General features: G+C 42.4%; 1 protein-coding gene across 2 annotated transcripts; it reads left to right on the forward strand.

Annotated features, from left to right (window-relative positions):
• Positions 1–770: 770 nt before the first annotated feature.
• Positions 771–14,560, forward strand: NTPCR (nucleoside-triphosphatase, cancer-related). 2 transcript variants are annotated; one of them, XM_042025255.1, is made up of 6 exons: positions 771–858; positions 3,381–3,543; positions 4,617–4,719; positions 7,383–7,592; positions 11,945–12,255; positions 13,577–14,560. In XM_042025255.1, the coding sequence occupies exons 1-5, from the start codon at positions 825–827 to the stop codon at positions 12,011–12,013; spliced, it is 579 nt and encodes a 192-aa protein (XP_041881189.1). In that variant the 5' UTR covers positions 771–824; the 3' UTR covers positions 12,014–12,255; positions 13,577–14,560. The 2 variants fall into 2 exon arrangements, with proteins under 2 accessions (XP_041881189.1, XP_041881190.1); XM_042025256.1 differs by lacking the exon at positions 7,383–7,592 and having other exon boundaries at positions 810–858.
• Positions 14,561–15,806: the final 1,246 nt, after the last annotated feature.

Raw genomic sequence — 15,806 nt, forward strand, 5'->3', positions numbered from 1 at the left:
CCTACCAAGACAGGCTGAAAAAGCTGGGTCTGTTCAGCTTGGAGAAGGCTGTGTGGAGACCTCACAGCAACCTTCCAGTATCTGAAGGGGGATACAGTGATGCCAGAGAGGGACTCTTAGTCAGAAACACAGTGATGGGACAAGGAGTAATGGGTACAAACTGAAAGACAGAAAATTTAGGTTAGATACTAAAAAGACCTTTTCCACTGTGAGGGTGGTGAGACACTGAGCAGGTTGTCCAGGGTGGCTATGGATGCCCCAACCCTGGCAGTGTTCAAGGCCAGGTTGGAGGAGGCCTTGAGCAACCTGGTCCAGTGGGAGGTGTCCCTGCCCATGGCAGGGGAGGTTGGGACTGATCTTTTAAGGTCTATTCCCACACCTTAACATTCTATTATTGTATTAACATATTCAGACATGTAACAGGTCAGCCTAACTGGATAAAGAAAACGCTGGCCCTCAACTAGGAAACTAACTGCTTTTTTTCCCTCTTCCCTAACCTTAAGTTGCTTCCATCCTCTGGTAGACACCACAGCAGCAGCCTCTGCCTGCCCCGCCTCCGAGGCGGCCTCAAGCCTGGCAGGGCCCGTCGCGCCCAAAGCCTCGGGGGGCACCGCCCGCCCGGGTTTGGGTCACTCCCGCCCGGGTTTGGGTCACTCCCGCCCGGGGTTTGGGTCACTCCCACCCGGGTTTGGGTCACTCCCGCCCGAGGTTTGGGTTACTCCCGCCCGGGGCGGAGCAGGGCCGGGCCGGGGGCGGAGCGGGAGCGGGGGCGGAGCGCCGGGGGGTGGTGGGAGCGAGGGAGGAGCGCGGAGCGCAGTCCCGTCATGTCCAAGCACGTGTTTCTCACAGGACCCCCAGGTAATGGGGGGGGAGGAACCCGGGGAGCAGGGCAGGGGCGGTGGCGCGGCTGAGGGGATGCTCTGGGACACGGCCTGGCCTGGCTGGACCTGACTTGGCTTGGCCCAGCCCAGCCCAGCCCAGCCCAGCCCTCCCCTCCCCTCCGTCCTGCGCGGTGCCGGCGGGGCTGTGAGGCGCTTAGAGCCCGGGGAAGGCAGCTGCTGCTGGGCCCCGGCACCGGCCCGGGCTCCGAGGAAGCCCCGGGAGCGCCTCCAGCTGCAGCTGGGCCCGGCCCTGCTCGAGGTTCCGCGGCTGCAGGCCCGGAGCTCCCCCCCTCCCCCGTGTCGAGGTCAGAGCTGTTGCACTAATTATTTTTTTCCTAATGAAATGCCACTTTACGTCTCCATCCAGTCTTCCAAGGCACGTACTTTTCCAGGCGCTGCTGCTTTGTCCCAGGCTTCTGCCCTGGAGTTCAGTGTTGGGGGAAAAAAAAACACCTCCTGGACAACTTCAGTATAAACTGCTTCAGTATAATCTTGCTTCAGTATAAACTGCAGCGATTAATAATTTCCGAGAGCTCATCCTTGCTGTAACTTAATTGTAGTGATTTAGCACTTCCCCGCCTCAGTGAAGTGCAGGTGTAGGTAATAATTGGTGTCCCAGATGGGCAGGCCTTGATTGAAGCAGGGGAGTAATGTGTCATGGTAAGAGAATCTGATTATTGCGGAGGCCGAGTGGGACATAGTATGAGGGTCAAACTCTATGGTTGATAAAGAAATTTACCAGTTACTATGATTGCAGAGCTTTCCTTTGTGGTGTGGGAGTAAAGCAGTGGGCCTAATTCTTCTTTTTGTGAAGCTCTTGCAGGTGCCTGTCTTGACTGGAATTAGTTTTAAATGCTGCTGCTAGGCTGAGATAGGAATACATTCCACCCACTTCACACTGACTTTCCGTCCACTTGAATAAAGGCAGCCTTTCAGGAGATGGAGAGGTTAGGGCTGCTTAGGTCTTCTCTCTCTTCATTTATCTGAAATTGAATGTACTGTTTTGTTTAGCTAAGTGTGTAACTTCAAGCTTTCTTAAACTTAGTTTGTATCACTCTAGCTTTGTTTGGCAGTTTACTGAATGAATGTAAACAAATTAGAGATAGCAAATCCACTTAGTAAAATTAGTATAAATTCACTTACAAGAGACAAGGCCTTGAAAAGATGTTAGATACTGAGGGTGCCACATTTGTCATTTTTTTGTTGTTCAACTGCCAGGAAGCTCTCTTCTTCAAATTTGAAAAGTTTGCTGAAGGGTTTGACTAGTTGCCTTTGAAGCCACAGAGTATTTTGTCATTGGTATTGACTGTTAGGAAAGCAGTTCCTATATCTGCTTAAAGTCTAAAGTAGAAATTTGGTGTGTTCATGTTGAGATGATTTCTGTTGGCATCTTTAGGCATCTCACATTTGGTCTGTGCTCCTCATCTCCAGGAATGTGAAGGTTTATTTTGCAGGATTATTTTCTATCATCTGAAGTTTTTAGAGCAGTGATTAAAAATGAAGTGGTGGCACTAAATTTCATGAGAGGCAATAAAGGTGAGTTTAAAAGGAGATTGTTGAGGGATGTACTTGTACAATGACAAAGGAGAAAAACTGTAAGGCTGTGTGGAACATTGTCCATGTTCACATTGTAAAAGGTACGTCAGACTGTGCAAGGATATCTCCTTGTGGCGAGAGTTTTAAGGACGTGTGTTAGGGTAAGAAAATGAATTATAGGGTCAGAAGATAATTCATGGAAAAAGGGACTTGAAGAGGTTTAAAGGAGTATCAGCTGTGAGGCCAGACCAGGTTGCCTAAGGCTTTACCCAGTCATGTCTTGAAAACCTTAAAGTATGTGAAGACTGCACAGCCTCTCTGGGCAGCCTGTTTCATGGCTTCATTGGCTTCACAGTAAAGAAGCTTTTCTCTGTAACTAGTCAAAATGTCTCTTGATTCAGTTACCAGAAGAAACATTTTTCTGTTGTTGGGACTATGACTTGGTTGAGTGCTTCTGATTTCTAGGACGTCAGTGGAAGTAGCTTGTCCTTTGTGCCAGTTAGGCATCTGGTAATAGCAGCCAGCTTTGACCTTTTGATCTAAAAAGGGGGTGAAGTTAGCTCTGTTCTTAAAAGTAGTGAATATCAGTGGTAGAAAGGGAGATTCATCAGTCAGTCTTCCAGCAAGCTTGGATATTGGTTTTGTATCACATATGTACCTGCCTTGTAGTAAGCTTTGAGGCCTGCTCATGCATCATCTAAGCTAACAAATTCATGGGTAGCTTGGGATATTTGTACCACTCTGTTGTGACTTCTTAAAGACTAATAAAACTTTACAGTGTCAGTACAGGATGAACTTCAAAAGATGCTTCTGTTTTTTCCTACCATTTAGAAAAAGTAATTTGCAAACTTCAAAAGTAATCAATGTTCCCACTGAACTGAATCATTACTGTGGCATTTAAAAAATGGGCTTTTAGTGCAGAAGATTAATGCTGTGTTCTTTTTTTCCCTTCTTTATTTTTAGGGGTTGGAAAGACTACTTTGATCCAGAAAGTCACTCAAGCTCTAAAATCCTCAGGTGTTCCCATTGATGGATTTTACACACAGGAAGTTAGAGAAGGTGGCAGGAGAACAGGATTTGATGTTGTCACTCTGTCTGGAAACCGAGGACCTTTATCTAGAGTCAGGTACTGAAGTTTTAGTAACTGTAAGCAGCTTATTGTTTTATGCGTCTGCTCCAGTCCTTTGGCACGTTAAATGCTCTTTCTTAAGGTGATTTCCAGCACACATGGCTTTCATGGTCAAGTTCTTGCTTGGTTTTTGTGTCCTGGCTGATACCTATATTGTATATGTAGGCAGTGTCTCTGTTGCACAGTGAAATATTGAAAATGTGCTAGGCAGGGGTGTTCTCCCTTACTGGCTATTTTACACCAGATAAAGAGGAAGTACTGCTGAGCCTTTTGCTGTGAGACCAAGTCCCTTTGGGATACAGTTAAGTAGCTTATTGTGGGCAGGGAGGAAGATTTTTGTGTTTCCACTAGCTGATTTATGGAGACAGAAGTGGAAAATGAAATTGCATATAGCATTGTTTTAAAGAACATTTGACTGGTCCACAAAACTTGCCTGTGAATTTTAAGAAAAAAAGGGTTTCAGAGCCCCAGAGGAGGGCCTCTGAAGTGCAGAGTGCCTCTCATTCTCTCCTGATTCACTAGACTTAGATTTTCATACTTAGTGCAAAACTTAGTCTATGTCCAGTGTGACTTTAGCACCTCAATCACACAGAGTTGATGTGATGAAATAATTTGCATTCTGCTAATAATGGAGGTTCACCTAGCACAGTGTGGTACAGCACATGCAAACTGAGTATTTTTCCAAGGTTTTGCAGCCCATGCTGAGATGATACTGCTGTGATGCTGTCTGTAGTGTCACATTACAAAATTCAAAGATCTGAACTGCAGGCATGAGTTTTGATTTCAGTGTAAATATGCCTGCTGACTTTTAAGTGCAATTGTCCTTCCATACACTGTTGAAATTTGAGCTTGCCTAGTTGTGAAGGATGCATATGGTATATTTATTATCTGACAGCAAGCTATCTGCAGTTTGACTTACTGCATGGTTTAGAATTTCTTTGCCTTCCTTTTAAAGAAGAGTTAAGGGGGTTTGATTTATTTGGATAACTTCTTTTAAATTCACTTGAAATGACTGCAGTGAATTCTCACTAAACTCAGTACTTAGAAGGAATTGTGTATCTCTTTTTCAGCCCCAGTTCTGATTCTTCTGCTTCAAGACGTGAATACCGGGTTGGACAATATGTTGTAGACCTTGTTTCATTTGAGCAGTTGGTTCTACCTATGCTGAGAAATGTGAGTATTCTATGAAAGCTGCTGATAAACGTATGCTTTATGATAATCAGTGTTATTGGAAGGCCCTTCTACAGAGCTAGTTTTTGATATTAATTAATAGCCTGTTTCTTGGGTATTGCTGGTTCTGATTGACTTCAGGGTTAGGAAGCTGGGGGGGCAAATCTGGCTTGTTCTCTTATCGGTATTGGAGAGATTGCAGTCATGTAAGCAGGACCTCCTTGGCCTGAGGAGGCGGCAGGAAGGAAGCTTCTTTCTATGCCACTGTCTCACACTGGAAAGCAAACAAAACGCACTAGTGGCTTACCATGGAAAACTGGATGGAATCAGTGGGTCCAAAAAAAGTACTTTTGCTGCTGCTCTTCTTTCTTTTTCCCCGTCTTCTTCTGATTCCCATCTTCTTACAGTAGAAGCATTTGTTTCTTGAATCCGGTGGGTAGAATACCACTGTATAAATACCTGCAGACGGATAAGAGCAGCCTGATTATTTGGGATTTAGCCTGCTGCACAAGGAGTGCTCTGGCTGTGATAAGACTTTCCACACAATCTTTTTCCTATCCTTTCGCTAATATTCTGTCACTACCTTTTTCCTCTTCCTTCCTCTCTCTCACTCCAACCTTTCCCCTCTCCAAAATTAAACAAAAACAGATCTTATTTTGGCAATAACATGCCACAAACAGTGTGCAGCAGCTGCTGAACTTCACTACTAAAAAAATCCTGTTGTGATTTTTCTACACTGCCAAAGCTCAAGGGGACAAGGAAGAAGGGATTTTTTTGGTGAACTTAGAACAAAAAAAACCAAAGAGGTGCAAGGAGCAAAAATAAGATCAAGGATCTGATTCTTGTTTTTGTCAAAGAGCATTGAAGTCTGAGAGTAGGGAAGCAAGGATGTTGGGCAAGGGAGAAAGAAAATAATAATAAAATGGGACAACTTTTATATGTTAAATTTCACTGTAACCATATTTATGATGTTAGTAAATAGAAAGATAGTTTAATAAAAAATACTTCATGAGGCCAGTGCTGTACTTGGAATCCATTTACCACTGAATTAAGATGAAATCCAGGAGAGATCTTCCTAGAAAAGTGCTAGCAGTGTTGAATTTTTTCCATACTTACACAGCTTTCTGCAACTACAAGAAAGTGAAGAACTGGGGTCAGCAGAGTCGCACAGTGCATGTGCTGCTTATCAGTTTTGTGGGAATGTGGTCGCACATGAAGATGGCCCAAAATGGAAGAGGAGAGGGGGGAAGATCAGAGAACTGAAACAAGGAGAGACAAATGAAGAGTGAGGGCAGGAGAGTCATAGGTATGTTCTGGTTTGATGAGAGAGCAGCACAGAATGGGCGCGTGCCCATTTAGACTTGAGGACAGATTCAGCTCTTAAGGCTTTGTTCACTCCACTGAGAATGGAATAGATCCTGCAGTGGAAAATCTCTCTGGTTCTGCAAACTTTATCAGGCAGGACTGAGTTTTTTCAGGTTTTTTTCAAAGCAAAATACTCTCTTTCTCAATATGTGACATAGTGACTAGTATTGGCTTTTTGGCTCACTGATCTATGAAAGGATTTTAGATAAAACAGCTACTCAGTAGGGACTTAGCTTGAAAGGATTTTAGCATGCATGTTATGCAGTTCTTTCACTTTTCCAGAAGCAAATACTTTGCCTTCACAAGGGAAGATATTTCAATTTTTCTTTTTTATTTTTTTAGTTTTTGTATAATGTGGCTTGTATTGGTATGTATTCATGGATCTGTAATGGTTTTGAATTGAGTTGATTTTCTCCTCACTTCTATAAATAATGGAGTACCGTTCTCAGTCACTTTTACCAAAATAGGGTAGGCAGTGCAGTTGAAGAGTTCCTCTGCTTTGTGAGCTTCCTTTTCCTCAGTAGCAGTCACCCTTTTCTTCTCCTGGACTTCCCTGCAGCTCTAACAGCCTGCAGCACGGCACTGTTTGGCACAATACTCACTTCATGAAAAAGCAAACAAACAACAAATGTGGTTAACTGTGTCTCTGCTACTATCCAGTGGCTAGGACTATAAAGTAAGGTATATCTCAATATATATCTAATGTGAGAGAGGCTTGCAAATGGCTTGGTTGTTATCCAGACAACTTTGAAGAAAGCCAGTAGCTCTGAGTGAAATGCTCCATCATTGCAAACTACAAGAGGAGAAACTTCCAAATATAGATTTAATGGAAGTCGTCTTTTTTTAGATACCTGTTTTGTGTGACTACTGATTACATAATTAAATGTAATCACTAAATGCATAATTCAGTGAGAAGAGTAAAGTTTTAAAAAATTGCTGACCCTCAGAATGATTGAGAGCTGCTCGTAGGCAAAGTGCAGTTCTTAATTGTCAAGTAGCTCATATGGGACCATGATGAGAATTCCGCTTTAAAGGAAATCTGGTATCATGGATATTTCCTGTTGCAGTTGGTATTTATACTGTTTCCATCCTACTAAAAATCTGTCCTAAAAGAGAAATTGTAGATTTATAAGTCTGTCATTTACCAGCAGTAGCTTTGACTTCCCACTTTCCCCAGTATTACAGTTGAATTTATTTCTTTTGGAGGTATTTCTTCTGTCAGCGTAGAAATTTGCTTGTTCTTGTTCTGTTGCTTGTTCGAAGTTTTGCTGTTTACAGTCCCTTGATGCACTTTTCCACAGGTAAACCATGGTGGTGATACAGAGAAAAGAATTTGTGTCATAGATGAGATTGGTAAAATGGAACTCTTCAGCCAGGCTTTTATTCAAGCTGTTCGTCAAACGCTGGCTGGCTCAGGGACTGTGGTGCTTGGAACTATTCCAATACCTAAGGGAAAGCCACTGGATCTTGTTGAAGAAATAAGAAGTAGGAAAGATGTTAAAGTGTTCAATGTGAGTAATATTTAATATCCTTAAAGAGCCTTCTGTTCTAGGTTACTGGTTTATATTTGGCTTGGTTTAAAAACTGTTACTGCCAATTGATAGCTGTGGGCAGCTTGCATGAAATAAGTTTTTTAGTTTTTTTCCATTTTATTCTTAATGGGCAGGTGTTCACCTTATTAAAAAAATCCCATTTGGCACTTATTGTAGCAGTCTCACACAGCTGGTTTTGCTTGTGAGGGGCTGCAGAAGTAATGCTGTAGTTGTTTTAAAAGGTTTCTTTGCTGTAGTATTATTGCTGTATAGGTATTCATTATTTCTAAGAGTTAAATCTTTTAAAGTACAGTCAGATTTTTAAGCTTTTTTGTTTTTTTCCAGACTGGCTTGCAGAAATTATGCCAGTAGTTGTGTTCAAGAAAAAAAAAATAAAGGAAAAAAGGCAGCAGTAGAGTTTTCAGGAATGATAGGAATGATTTATAGAAGAAAGACAGTTGTAAATGGAGTGTACTTTCTCTGGAGTCATTGAACCAGTTTTGGAATTCATTATGTTACTTTTATGTACATAATTTTCAGAATATTAGGGCCTCAAAGTACATTTCTGATCAGGGCGGTTCTCATAAACTTACCACAGCAAAGCATAGCCTGTTCCTAGGAGTGCATGTGTGAGGTTTCCTTAACATGAGTAAGTGTCCTTGATGCTTCACAAAAAGAAACTAAAGGCACCTCTCACTCCTTTGATTTATGTTGTTTCCTATTCAAAGCTGACTTTAAAAACTGCAGTTTTCAAAGTTCCTCAGCTTTCCTTTAATTGAGGGTCCCATCATCATCTTCAATTTCTGTTTTTATATTAAATGCTGATTTAATTATATGCTAAAGCAACTGTAGGAGCAAAGACAAGAGATTATTCCTTTCCTTGTATAAGCATCCAACTCCCTCCATTCCTTTCAGAGATAAACCTCCAGGTTTTTCCACTACCAAGCTGATGTGTGTTCATAGTCAGGCTGTTCACAGAGATGCACATAAATGTAAATTTTGTATGAATTGCTTTACAGCAGTAGGACTGGGGAAGAGGGGTTGGAGAAGCCTTGCTGAAAGTAGCAGTCATTCGGTGCTTAGGCTGCAGTCATGGCAGGACAGTGGTGCGTGCGTTTGGTCCTCCCAGAAGAGCAAATGGGGCTAGAAAACCTTTTGAGGTTTCTACTGTCTCTTTTTATCAGGTGATACTCAGAGGGCATGGGCTACTCAGCCCTGCGTTTTCAGCTGTATCAGTCAGCTGATATGTCTTTCTCTCAAGCACTGACTGCAGCTAGCAAAAGTCTTTCTGTAAATATCAATGGAGCAGTGTTTTCTCTAGCTAAAAGATCTTTACTAAAACAATGACCCATCCTGTTCACACTGCTGAGATTAGGACATGCGGGTTTCTTTAATTAAATAGATCTCTCTGGTGAATCCATTAACCAAAAGCATGGATGTGAGATGTGTGACAGACTGCAGTCATTCCCAGGTGTCACAGACCTGCTAAGCTGAAGTCTTGTGCAGGAGAGCATCTGTCTCTCTTGCTCCAGTGACATACTACACGCTCTTTCCCAGCTGGTTAAAATGTGTCCGTGAGCAGGAACAGAACCTGCCCATGGGGAGTCAGAGGTGTTAGTAGCTGAAGTGAATACTGGGTCACCAGCTGTGTTCTTCAAGGGCTGTGGCATGGGGAAACCTGGAGTGTCCAAATAGCTCACAGTCAGTAATTTCTTAACTCACTTGTATGGTGCCTGGAAGTGTACAGAAGTAGGTGGCTACCTTCCAAAAGTATTCTGCCCGCTTTGTCACTTAATATGGAGTTAGGCTGCATTCAGATAGCTCATCTCAGTTTTTTCATCCTGCTCCTCGTGTCACAAGGACAGTGCTGATGAGAGAGCAGCTGTTTGGGATTTTACAGTCCCTTCTGTCTTGAAAGCATATTTTGTTTGTGTAAATGGGCCCAGATGCCCTAAAAGCATTTGGTCCCAAATGTTTAATTTATATGTTTAGGGCGCTTAGTGATAGGAGCTCTGATATTTAACACATTTGTTGCCCAGTTCCATTTTGCTGAGAGCTAAACTTTCCAGTTAAACCACAGAGGCTCTTTTTGCACTGCCTGCGTCTGTGTAGTTTTGCAGACATGGTGGCATGAATAGGATCAGGTTATCCTTAGCAGCTGGCAGATACTAATTTTCTCCCATTTTCCCATCTATTAATTTTGCTTGCATGAAACCCACTAGTGAAGTGTGGTTGCATATGACTATTAAGAAAGAAAATAGTTAAATGGATAGGAAGGAAAAAAGGTTCCATTTGAACAGATTGTACACGAGTGGTTTCCTTGATGGTATCTTTAAGTTAGGGGAAGAAAGCTTTTGTACTCCGTAGTTGCCTGCTTGGAGTCTAATTTCCTCCAAATTACATAAATGCTTAATATAAGCAGCATCTACAGTTATTTTCAACTCCTTTCTAAAAACATACCCATCTGTTTGTACATTCAGTGCAGATACTGGGAGATTTGTTCTCCCTGGGAAAGCTGCCTGCACAGAATGTCTCCAGATCTTAAGAGGAGACTTATATCTATCAAGCAGCCTTTGTAAAACAGTTTTGAAAATTTCCCAGCACTTGGCACTTTCTCTCTGCTGCTCTCACTGGACTTCTGGCATATAGGTATGGAAAAAGGATAGATAAAATGTCGTATTGTTTTTGTTGGCTGTGAGAGAGTGGGAAGAGCTATTAAATGTGCAGAAGGTCCTTTGAAAGTCAGGATATCAGTACACTTGCTGCGAGATTTAGAGTTTGGCTCATCTGTGCTGTGTGTTGTTTACCTTGGGGTCCCAATAGCCTTAATGAGGAGCATTCTTTGTTGTCTTGCTTTGTTTTTGTGGGGTTTTGTGTTTATCTTATAAAGCTTGGACTGGTTCTCAGTGACATTTTCAGGTAGATCTTCCTTTTCATTACTCTCCCCCCCCCCCTTTTTTTTTTTCAATGTCACATTTTCATTAGTCCTATGTTGATCTGCTGTCTTGAATTCAGTGAGACCACTGTCTGTAGGTTTTACAGTGTTCGTTTACAGCACTTGGATAGGATGTGTGTGGCTGTAAATAGTGGTAGGCTCCTAGGGCCAAATTCCTCAGATAGAACTGTCACCTATTTAACAACAACAACAATAATAATAGTAATACTTTCTCCTGTTCATTATTGACTGTAGTACTGGAACAGATATAAACTCTCGTGCTCACATCTTAAATGGAGATATAGGGAGTGCTGTGGAACCTTGCTGGTAGGGAGTTTTATGCTGTGCATGGTGTTGTCTCCTTGTCAAACAGCTTTTCTACGACTTTGTATGAATGCTCTTACTTATTTTTTTGGCTTATGTGTCTTTGTCTGATTTCTTCCTGCCCTCTCTGCAGGGATCTGAACAGTGGGGAAAATTTCTCAGACTTTTTAAAATGAAGCTTTTGCTGATGCTTCACAGTTGCTTGTTACCCCTTTACAACTGCAGTCATCTCCCCAGGTTTTGTTTGAGTGAGTAATGCATGGCACTGTGGGTCACAGGGCTCCGAATCAGGACCCAGTCTGTCAGGAAGGGATAATTTACACACACGCAGCCCCCCAGCTCTGTGCCCCTGGGAGCTGAGCTGACTAGCAAGCACCAGCACTTGTTTGGCAGTTTGCAGTCATCTGTACGTACTGGAATGCAGATGAACCCAGCAAAAGACAGGACACCGGACTACATGGATTTTCACATATTCTGGACTTAAAGCCCAGCATTCCCATGGACTGGTCAGCCAAAGGCGTATTTCAGTGTGCTGCAGAACACCCAGCTGTCTCAAGTAGTCTTATTTCTTTTCCAAGGTGTTTCTCTCCTGTAGCAATAAGGTTTCTCAGAATACAGAGTTATGCTGCTAAGCCTGTTTTAACTTTTTTTTCTTTGCAGATGTTTTTGACTAGATCTGTCATCTTAATAAATACAACTCTTTGAAGTAATGAAGGCATAAGGACTCTACTTTGTAGTAGGAAAGTTAAATTTGGTAGTTGAAAAGGATTTCTAGTAATGACAAAAGTGCATGCTGGTTCTTTGAGTGATTCTTGTTAGTTACTCAAGCCTTGAATAATGCTGCAAAATACCATGGGTAATTAAATCAAAAAGATCACTAAATATTCAATTGCAGCTTTTGTGGGTTTAGTATACTGTGTTCTCAGAAGCAGAAGAAGGCAGGTGATTGACACTCAACATTCCTGCACTGAAAAAGAAGTGCATTGGAATTTCTGCTTTGATTGTTTTTGAAGTAAATACTGGTGTAGAAGCTATTAACGAAATTACATCATTTTAATTTCTCTTTCTCTAGGTTAGTAAGGAAAACAGAAACAGCATTTTGCAAGACATCTTGGCAGCTGTGGAATCCTGCAGAAAATGAAGACCTTTTGTGTCCTGTAAACACTAAAGCTTTTATTTCAACAAAACATTACAACATTTTGTGGATGGTTTAGAGTCTGTCCTTCCTGCTTTAACGCCCTGGAGGCTTTACTGGAGCCTTCAGGGTAAGCAGGGTAAAGCTGGTAATACTCTAAAATGGGAAAATGAGATAACAGGATTGTAATTTATTCAGTTCACTGAATTAAAAAAATTGAACAGATGTGTAGCTAACATCCAGTTCTAATATGTGTCGCGGGTTCGGTTTGTTCCCGGGCGGAAACACCAATTTAGTGTAGTGGTTTGGTCCAAAATACTCATTACTGTTTATCTGCTGTGAGATAAGAATTAGGAGAAATGCAAAACAGGCACCAAACTTGAAAGAATATAAAGAAGTTTATTAACAGACCTAAAAGAAGAAAAAAAAATTATACCACCTTCAGAACTCTCCTCCTCCCCCCACCTTCCTCCCTTCTCCCACTGACAATGTGAAAAGATAACCCTTGAGATGTTCAGTCTGTTTACCACTTCCATAATAACCTTGTTCAGTCCATTTAGAAAGAGAAGTCTCTTCTTGCTCATGCTATGAAAACATTATCACAACGAGACAGCCGCCCACTTCCAAATATTGTTCAGTCCATTTAGGAAGAGGAGTCTCTCTGCCTGCGTGTGAGTCCTTTCCCCCGACTTGCAGCTTTTCCCGCAACTGCCTTCGAGGGTCCACTCTTGAAGTTTTTTGGGGTACAATTTTAAGGTTGAGCCGTTCAGAAACAAAAACAGAGGCCCTTCTCCTTCCCTGGGAGCAAAGGGTCTTCATCATCTTCATCTTTAGGACTATCTCTGGGAGCATCTCTACGGACTGAGGTTTTCTCCTTTCCCGTTCGGAGCAAAAGTCCTCATCTGGTTCATCTCTCCCTGTCCAAACTTCTCATGAAATTACAGCTGCGTCAGCATCTGCCTATCTCAGCGCAGGTGCTTTTGCTCACGAGTTGAACGCTCCACCCCCCATATCTTCATGAAATTACAACAGGATACTCTGATATATCATAGCTTCACAACAGAATTTCAGCTTTAAGCATCTCCTCTCTCTCTTCCCTCAGGTTTTCAGCTCTTCACAGCAATAAAAGGGTTACTCTCACCTCGGCCTTGCAGCTTTACAGCTGGAATGTTGAATTTTTTCTTATCGCAGTGGAGAGGGGGGAGAGCCGAGCTGCTCCGGCTGCCCACGGCAAGGCAGTGGAGGGGGTTCCACAGCTGGAACAGGTCCATGGCTTCAGGATGGCCGTGGCCCGGCCCGGCCTGGCCCAGGCAGGGCCTGGCCGGGCCCGCTGGCCCCCACACGGGGCCTGCAGCCACTTGTCCCAGCGCCGGAAACGAGAGAGAGCTTGGAGGGGGAGTTTGCCTATTCTTAAATGTGGATCACAGAGGTGATCACAACTTTAAGTGGCTTAGAGAAGTGTCCATATTCAAACTGGCCAGCTGATAGGTTCTATCAGTTCCCAGAGGAAACTGTAAGCACCCCTTAGCAAGGACGTCCCTTCCGGGACTATGCTTGCTAACCTATGACATATGGGTGTTTGGAAGTTAAGTGGTCAACTCTGATCCAAGTTACCTCACGTGAAAAAAATTAACTGTAAAATCTGTTTGAGATCTTAGTCTTTCTGAGTGTGTTTGGACTGTTCTGCCTAGAGATCAATTCAGTATCTGGAACACAGGCCTGGTGCAACAGAACAGAACCCTGTCAAAAATGATATGAGTCCTGTCTGGTTTATGTAGGACTATTGTTGGTGACCCAGCTTAGGTGTGTCCAAGTGTGTTTTAGCATGGGTGCTGACAAATCAGCAAGTAGAGGGAATAAGCAGATGTGCTCTCTCTTCCTACCCCCCAGCAACCCTGTCTGCAGTTGCAGTATAAGAAGGGTTATCCAGAATTTCAAGTAAACTTCCTGTAGTCACGAGTGACATTTACAGAATTCCATTTTGGGAGGACAAAATAGCCAAGTCTACCCTCTCTTACATGGCCCAGGCACTAATCAATAAGAGGACTGCATTTTGAATTCATTTTCAGCTTTCTGATGACAATCATGTCCCACACCCCCTTACAAATATATATATATATAAATCTTCAAATCCATGAAGTTCATCAAATCTTGCGTTTTTCATGTTGAATTTGTTAAGTCATGATCAACTTAAAACTGCATTTGTCTATATTCATATTACAGTCTCTTATGTTTATTGATACTTACGTTTGGGTTTTTTCCTTATTCAATTCTGTACATGCTTAATGGTGAAATAAGTGTTTGAGAGTATTAGACAATGTGTTTCCCTGTGAGGAGTGCAGATGTGTTCAGCAAAAGTGCTGCCAGTTAATCAGCTTTGCATGTTGTGAAAACAGAATTCCCTCCCAGGTGCACACTGTTCATTGTAAAATTTATGGTCATCTCTGGCTGAAGAACGTTGTTAAAATTAAAAATTCAGTTGTTTCTTAACTTGTTTGTGTTCAGTTCAATGACTGTTAAAATGAGCAAACTATTTAAAGGCATCTTCAGGTATTATTTTGTTGATTTATTTCTGTAAAGCTGACACCCAGAGTTGTATAGGGCTAGATGGGGACAGGTATTTTCACACATGCTCTGCAAACATCTGGGAGAATATATGGAATGTCCTTTTTCTTTCTTGTACTCAGAACAAGGATCTGGTACAAGCATTGCACCTCCACAGGTGGTAGGAGACGCATGCCATGTTAAAGGATGTCATAGGCTCATTCCCTGAGTGCCCTGTTAGGACTACCCTTCAGCCCAAATCCATTTGGATGGTAGTGCTGTCTTCATCAGAAGACAGTATTTGGGAAAAAGAGAACTGCTCTTAGGGTCTCCGCTTGAGAATGTACAGCTCCTGGCTGCTTTTTGCAAAATAAGGTTGTGCCCTAAAGACACACTAACCCCTTAATTACTTCAGGCGTTTTACTCAGACAAAACACCTTTTTAGATGTGGAGGACTTGGGACCAAAGTAAACTTTTTCAGGGCTGTGTGCCATAGGTTTTTGAACAGAAACCCCTCTGCGCCTAAGTGTTGGATGCCCTCCTGTTTCAGTGTTAAATCTCTTAAGCTGTAAAAAAATATGCTGCAAAAGAATAGTTCTTTCAGTGACTAAAGAGTTACCCAAAATCTACCATGGTTTTAGTGGGACTGCTGTTGAGTCTTAAATGAGGACTGACCTTTAAAGCTAAATAAAAAATGGAGAGATTTGACACTTCTCTGGTAGAGGCCAAGGAGGGGAGTTCTGTTGGGAGTCAGTCTTCTGAATTCTTTAGTCAGTATTGCTGGGAGATCACTTAAAGTGGTGCTTATTCCCCGTAAAAGTAGATGTATTGCCCTGCATGTAGTGCCATGATGCCTACTGTAGTCCCATCATTTGGGGGGGGGGGGGGAAATGCCCAAACAATTACAGCGAGACGTTTGGGGAACTTTTGATCAGTGCTTATAGTACTTCTATTGTCTCATGGTTCAAACAACACCTTTTGTACTGAGGCTAGATGGTCACTAGAAAATGTAGGTGGATTTTTCCTTCTCTGGAACTGTGAGTGAAGTATCAGCCCTTTTAAACCAATGCATATTTTTGCTCCTGACATCAGTGTCTCTTGTTTTCCGCTACCTATCTCAAGATTGGTGAGAGTCATTAATTTGTTGTTCTTTTTCTAAGCCCATTTTGTCTGTTTCTCTTGGAAAGCACTTCTAGCTCAGATCACACACTCTGTGATCTATGTTCAGCAGGAGAATGTAGATGACCTTAACAGT

The sequence above is a fragment of the Corvus kubaryi genome, unplaced genomic scaffold (assembly GCF_017639235.1).
Source record: "Corvus kubaryi isolate FWS band 111438036 unplaced genomic scaffold, C.kubaryi_AGA036_p1.0 37266, whole genome shotgun sequence".
Classification (NCBI taxonomy): Eukaryota; Metazoa; Chordata; class Aves; order Passeriformes; family Corvidae; genus Corvus; species Corvus kubaryi.